The sequence below is a fragment of the Hevea brasiliensis genome, chromosome 4, assembly GCF_030052815.1.
Source record: "Hevea brasiliensis isolate MT/VB/25A 57/8 chromosome 4, ASM3005281v1, whole genome shotgun sequence".
NCBI classification, from domain to species: domain Eukaryota; kingdom Viridiplantae; phylum Streptophyta; class Magnoliopsida; order Malpighiales; family Euphorbiaceae; genus Hevea; species Hevea brasiliensis.
The window spans coordinates 19,102,383-19,109,542 of NC_079496.1; the positions used below are offsets into that span (position 1 = coordinate 19,102,383).

The 7,160-nt window shown below is 34.8% G+C and overlaps 1 protein-coding gene across 2 annotated transcripts; it reads right to left on the reverse strand.

The window, feature by feature from the left end:
- Positions 1–901: 901 nt before the first annotated feature.
- Positions 902–6,904, reverse strand: LOC110633957 (phosphoenolpyruvate carboxylase, housekeeping isozyme). 2 transcript variants are annotated; one of them, XM_058145519.1, is made up of 11 exons: positions 6,747–6,904; positions 6,193–6,385; positions 5,220–5,611; positions 4,926–5,010; positions 4,551–4,773; positions 4,332–4,435; positions 4,119–4,206; positions 3,727–3,881; positions 2,212–3,210; positions 1,730–2,116; positions 902–1,468 (listed from the first exon to the last, which is right to left on the reverse strand). In XM_058145519.1, exons 2-11 carry the CDS (start codon positions 6,358–6,360, stop codon positions 1,172–1,174), a joined length of 2,898 nt encoding a protein of 965 aa, XP_058001502.1. In that variant the 5' UTR covers positions 6,361–6,385; positions 6,747–6,904; the 3' UTR covers positions 902–1,171. The 2 variants fall into 2 exon arrangements, with proteins under 2 accessions (XP_058001502.1, XP_058001504.1); XM_058145521.1 differs by lacking the exon at positions 6,747–6,904 and adding an exon at positions 6,469–6,611.
- Between the last annotated feature and the right edge of the window lie 256 nt (positions 6,905–7,160).

A 7,160-nucleotide genomic window follows, 5' to 3' on the forward strand; every position in this document is an offset into this window, starting at 1 on the left:
AATGAATATTATGAAAAATGATTATAAAATTAAATAAAATATATGATTATTTGATTATATCTATTGATAAAATCATATTTAATATTATTAATAATAAAATAATTATGTAACGCTTAACAAAATGAAAATTCATCCATACAATCATAAATTTAATATTATAAAGAGAATTTATTATTTTATGATATTACATTTTTTTTACTTCATTGTTATTATATATTAAAAATTTACATATATATATATATATATATATATACATATATATATTCCTTTAAATTGAAATATTAAAATTTCATATAAAATTAAATATAATTTTTGGTAGTAATAATAATAATAATAATAATAATAATAATAATAATAATAAAATCTACTATAATCTTAGAAGGCCAAATGATTAAAAAAAAAATAAAACATTTAATGGTTGTTTTCAATTTTAGCTACAATTTTTAATCATATTAATTTAACATTAATTTCAATTTTAATAATCAGATAATATGCATCCAAAATTATTTAAGTTAAACTAGGCATTTTAATTCATAAAAATAATTTTTAATTAGAAATATAAAATCATTAATAAAAATCAAAATCAACCGTATGACATATCTCCCTATTCAAATTGCATGCTAGGCAAAGTATATTACGCATAAAGGACTTAAAAATAATGACTTAAAATTAATGACAATATTTCTTTTTACTTTTTTTTCTTTTGAATTCTTTATTTTATATGCAAGAGAGTTTAACCATATATATAAAAAAATTAAAAATTTTAATATAATTATAAAAAATTAAAATATGTTTTATTTATTTCATAAAAAATAATTTGTATATAAAAAATATTTTTCATAAAATTTATTTTCTAAGAAAATGTTTTCTATAAGGCATTACAAGCATTCTAAGCAAAATGTATTCAAATGGCTCAAGGAATAATAGTATTAAAGCATTATGAGCAAAGTTCCACTCTTTACGAGGCCCCAACAAACACTGGTGGCCCTAAGGAGTATCCAAGTACACTAAACACTCATACAACTGGAAAAAGTTTGCCCGAATTTTTATCCTCAAGGTGGATAATTTAAACAGCATCCACTTACGGTAAGCTATAATTTCTGCATTTTGGGCAAAACCTATATATAGAAAAGCCATGAAAAGATAAAGAGGATGCAGGATAACACAGGTTTTAACCAGTGTTCTGCATTCCGGCAGCAATACCTTTCATGGTCAAGATGAGGGTGTCCTCCAAACCAGGTGGATACTCACTTGTAGGGTTTAATTTTACAAGTTCATCACCTGGTTTGCTTGATTCCATAATTTCCTTGGAGATATGTGGCCGCACAGTCACGCTGTAATTTGGATCTCGGATCCGTTTCAGCGTATAGGCCTGGCAAACATTGAGGGTTGTAATATATGAATCACGCAATCGTAGTCTTTGTTTCAAGTATGGGTCTCCTTCGAGAAGATCCCTGTGTCCAGCAATCTGAAGTACAAAAACAAATATACAAGTGAACAAGAGTTGAAAGAAAAAAAAAAAAAAAAAAAAAAAAAAAAATATATATATATATATATATATATATATATATATTCCAACTTCTACTTGAATTCATGTTACTACACATTGAAGATAAAGTAGCAAAAAGGTCTATCAAAATGGTTTGCGCATGCAATGGTACTGTATCAAAGTCATAATAAGAAGGAAAAAAATGTGGATTTTTTAATTCTTATGTTTATGTGAACTTACCTGTAGAAGAAGTTTCTTAGTTTCATCATAGTTGGTCCTCAACTTGTTACCAAATGACCATAGCTCCTCAGAAACAAGGAGTTTGTCGTACAAGGCAGCTATCCCAGGGTCCCCTTTGGCAAACACCATTTCAACCAAATCAATGGTGACCCTAAAGAAAGGCCATTCATTGTACATCTCTTGCAGCATATGGAGATTCCTAATGTCCTTTTGAATGACATGCTTAAATGCTGCGCCAAAGCCTAGCCATACTGGAAGATGGAATCTAGTTTGTGTCCAGGCAAAGATCCATGGGATTGCACGGAGAGATTCGATACCCCCACTTGGCTTTCGCTTTGATGGACGGCTTCCAATGTTCATCCTACCATACTCCAACTCTGGTGTGGCCTACAGTCATAAGCAAAGCAGAAAATTTTTACTAATCCCCACTTTGATCGCTTACAATAGAATCAATAAAACAATTGGGTGCATGCTTTACTTACAAGGCGGAAATATTCAACAAATCGTGGTTCTTTGAAGACAATAGAGCGGTACTCCTCTGTAGCAACAACAGCCATTTCATCCATCAGCTTACGCCATTCTGGTTTTGGGGAGACTGGGGGATGCATACCATGCTCCAGTGTGGCAGCTGTGAAACGCTGAAGGGTTCTAAAGCACAAGTGTTCCTCTCCAAATGATTGCTCAATAACTTCGCCCTGAACAGTAACACGGAGTGATCCATGAATTGTGTCTGGTGGTTGAGACAATATAGCAAGATGAGTGGGACCACCTCCTCTCCCAACAGTCCCACCACGACCATGGAACATTGTGAGCTTCACACCAAATTGCTTAGCTACCTTTATAAGTTCCTCTTGAGCCTTATATAACTGCCAGGCTGCAGAGAGTCTTCCAGCATCTTTACCAGAATCTGAGTAACCAATCATGACTTCTTGCTTTCCATTGATGCGGTTTCTGTACCACTCTACTGAAAAGAGCCGAGCCAAAGCAGCAGGAGCAGCCTCCAGATCTGCAAGCTTCTCAAACAGAGGAACCACTCTCAATGGCTGCTTCACATGACATTCACGTTGCAGGAGCTCAACAGCAAGCACATCTGACGGAGCAGTTGCCATAGAAATGATGTATGCTCCAAAGTTATCTGCAGGGAGTTCTGCTAAAACATGTAAAGTGTCCAACACATCAGCAATTTCCTCAGTTTTTGGAAGATCAGGACCAAACAGTGGGCGCTTTCCACTGAGTTCAGATAAAAGCCACTCCTGTCGGCGTTCTTCAGACCATTCCCGATAGGAACCAATTTCCAAGTGCTTGGTGATGGCATCTATGACATCAGTGTGACGGTCTGATTCTTGCCTAATGTCAAGCCTCACTAGTGAAAGTCCAAAGGTGGAAACTTGCCTCAAGAAATCAAGGAGGCTTCCATCAGCAATTGACCGGTCACCACAAGAGCAAAGCGATCTATAACACAGTTCAAGAGGTTCCAAAAACTGCATGAAATTGAAAACCCAATAAGTCCTATGTCTCTTGTCATAAAAACAGGCAATTCAATGGTTCTTATTATCTCTTTGTAATGCACACTAGCATAATATCACAACAAAATCAATCATCATCTCTTAACAGCCATGCTACCCATGCAAGGAATTATATAAGTTCCAGCTGAAAACTCAACAACAAAACAAACATTAACAAAATGATTCCACTGCCTGAACTTGAATTCTCAAAAGATCAAGGCATTTTGAATTCAGGAAATATCTGTTCATTGACTTCACTTAAAGTACAGAGGCCCAAAAATATTATCGTATATAATTGCAGAAGTAATTGACTTGGAGGAGAGTAGTACAGCATGACTTAGAAGCATTACACATTTCTGAGGATTTAACTCAAAATCGTTCAGAGTGGAAAAAGGGAATCCATATAGCCGACCCCAAATTTTTGGGATAAAGGCTTAGTTGAGTTGAGTTGTAATTGCAGAAGTAAATCTAAAAACAAAAACTAATATACACCTGCTCAACATTAGTGAAAGTTGCCTCCTCTGGGATGTCTGAGATCCCATGGGATAATAATTGACGGGAGCGTTCACGGGTCTGGTACAGCTTATCCCTCAGGTCACCAAGAATCACACGATAGGGTTCACTTGGAGGGACTTGTTTCCAAAACTCTGCACCACAAGTAAAGAAAAGGGAAATCACATCAATAAATTATAACTAAATGGTAACTGCGACTTCCTCAGGAGTGCGGACTCTGGAACCTACAATGAAATATGTGAAAATAACAAGGAAACCACAGCCTAATATAAGGATGGTTACATATCTTAGGCAAATTTATGTAGATTAAAATCTTTGAAGCAAGCTAAATGCTATTTTCATTTATTAAGAACTGCTTAATTCCAATTTACCTATGTAGTGTTTTGCATCTCTCTTTGAGGATCTGTGAAGTTCATCAGCTTGAACACGAAGTTCATCACTGCAACGCCACATGGACAACTGTCATGGAAAAACACAGTAGGCAATTAGCCCAACAATAATGACAAAAATAAATAAAGGTGAAATGAGCAAAAGGGCACTACATAAATAATTAAAATCCTAAAGCTAAAACAGAAATTAAGTACCTCAAACATAAGATCCTCAATTTGGGAATAGTATAGGTTAGCTGCCATCATTCTAGCCAATAAGCAAACATCCCTTGTGACCTCAGGATTAACCCTTGGATTACCTGCATCTCAGATCAAGAAAATGATAAGCACAGGGGGAAGGAGAGGGAGGGTGGGGTGTGGGGGAAGGGGGGGGGGGTGTAATTTCAGTTTTTCACCAATAGAGAAAGATCATACCATCACGATCACCACCCATCCAAGAAGAAAATTGAATAAGTGGAGCATTGTAAGGAACTCTTTCATCAATCCCTATGTTTTTCAAAGCAGTGTCAACACGACGTAAAAACTTTGGGACACCCTTCCAGATTGTCTCATGGAAATAACTCATTCCTGCTCTCATCTCATCTTGGGGAGTTGGAGGGGTCCTTCGAATCTCATCTGTACGAAATGCAGCTTGAATCTGCATGGAAAGAAAAAACGGAAAATGAGAAAACAAATCAACATTCTATTGTTTAAAACTAGCTTTAAAAGGTGTGTGTACATATTTTCTTTAGATAAATCGAACAGAGACTTTGACACAGATAAAGAAAGACATTTGTAGGTGACATTTACCTCACGCTGTAAAGCCTCATCAAGCTCCTGCTTGTCATCTGGAGTAATGTCTTTGGCGTACAGTTGTGCCAAACAATTACGTATCCTGAACAATAAGAACAAGAAAAACAAGACATTGTGAATGACTAGATACCCGGATGCTGTAATAAACTTTTTTATGATAAAGCAAAAAAATTTATATGATAAACAGTAAAAGCAAACTTAAATACGGTAGGTACAATGAAATCATCAAAATGGAGGTGAAAGAAATCAACAAAAATCTCAAAAGAAAAACATAGGAATTCCTGAACAAACCTTGCATGCTTTTGAAGCAAAGATCTACGGACTGATTGAGTAGGATGCGCAGTCAAGACAAGATCTACAGTCTGATTCTTCAGTGCATCAAAAACTTCTTCAGGAGACTTTTTCATATCAACAACAAGTCTCTTGAGAGTTTCTTCAATATCTGATTCAGTGGTTGCAGAGTTCTCATCAGCAAAATCTCCCTTTTTTAACTTTTGCCGTCGACGATATGCAATTTGAACCTCTTCAGCTAAGTTCGCCAAGTTAAGCATGTGAGAGAAAGACTTGGCAATAACAATGGAATCCCCAGGATCCAAACTGGTCAAGACATTTCCAAGCTCCTCAAGTTTCTGGCAATCATGCTTCCCTTCATACTCAGCAGAAAGCTCATAGCATTCTTGAACCTAAACAGAAAACATGTTGACAAAAATTAATGGTAACTCATTATATAAGTTTCAATTAGACCCACTTGTTATTATTTCTCACACAACAAAACTAGCAAAACTCATGCACACATATTTCTATGTCAGAGACCATAAGCTATACACTGCAGGATCATGATCACTGCATACTTCTATCTCTCCAATGTGAAAGATAAATCATTCAAAACAGGAATGACAACATGAAAAGTAGATCTTGAATCAAAACCGACCAAAATGAAAAGATATCTCAAATTTAAAACAAATTCAAAAGAACCCCCTTACTATTGCAGTGGACTACAGAATGTAGTAAAGAGTGGAATGTTTCAGATTATGATGGTTTTTAGTGATCCTCTCAGTGAATAATGTCTCCAAGAAACAAAATTGTGATCTGGGTATCACTTAAACCAACAAATCCATTGTCATGGAATAAAAATTATAAAAAATCCAAATCATAGTGGATCGAGTCTTCTTCATTCACACCAAAAAAATCCATTCTTTTAGCATTAGAACTTTCCATTTACAATCAACTGTTAATTAAAAAAGGGTTAGACTAGTAATTCTACCGTTTCCTTGAGATCCTCTCCATGCAAATCTTGAAGAATATCAAGAAACCGATCCAACAGCAGAGCATCATATTCCACTAATTTGTCATCGTCACTTACTTTTGCAGGAGCCAGAAGCCTAAGCTGTGCATCAATCGATGCTAGCTTCTCAAGATTCTTAGGTTGCATTGCTCAGCTCTTGTTTAGCTTCTCTCTGTATGAATCACACACCAAAAAAGGATTAAAGTCGAAACAAAATAGACAAACAAAAAAGAAAAGAAAAGGAGAAAAACCCACAAAAAGAGAAAGCAAAAATCACGGATTGGTTCAAATAATAACAAGAGCAGCAAAATCTGATCATGACACACTAAAATTAGGCCTGTGAAATCGAGGTTTCCATGGGAAAAAGCCACGTGTGGCGAGCAGAAAATGCAGGTTGATAAAAACCGATGAAAAGTGAATGAACATAAAAACAGAGGAAACAGAATGTATATATGGAGACATATCTAGAAAAAAAAAATGGAGACACAGAAAGTGATATTTTTCAAGATACCCAGATGGAGATAATGTAATACCTGAATCAGGACAAGTGAGATTTGATAGTGCAGCGAGATGGAGGAGAGAGAGAGGAGATGAAGCTTCAGATGCAAAAGAGGAGCAGAGTACACTATATATAGACGACAGAGGAAAAACAATTTGCTCACTTCCCTTAAAGTCTAGAATCCAATTTCGACAATGCCTCTGTTTTACTGCGTCCAATACAGAAAATTCTCTAATTTTACGTTTTTATACAAACAAATTTAAACCATATATTTTTTTTATTAAATCATAAAAGAATTTAATTTTATTTCCAATTAAAATTATAAAAAATATATCATATATTAAATAAATCTGTATGAATTATTTTAATAATAGTTTATTATTAAAATATTAAAAATTATTCTCTTCGTTCAAAAATAATTAATATACTTATTTTTTATCTCATTTAA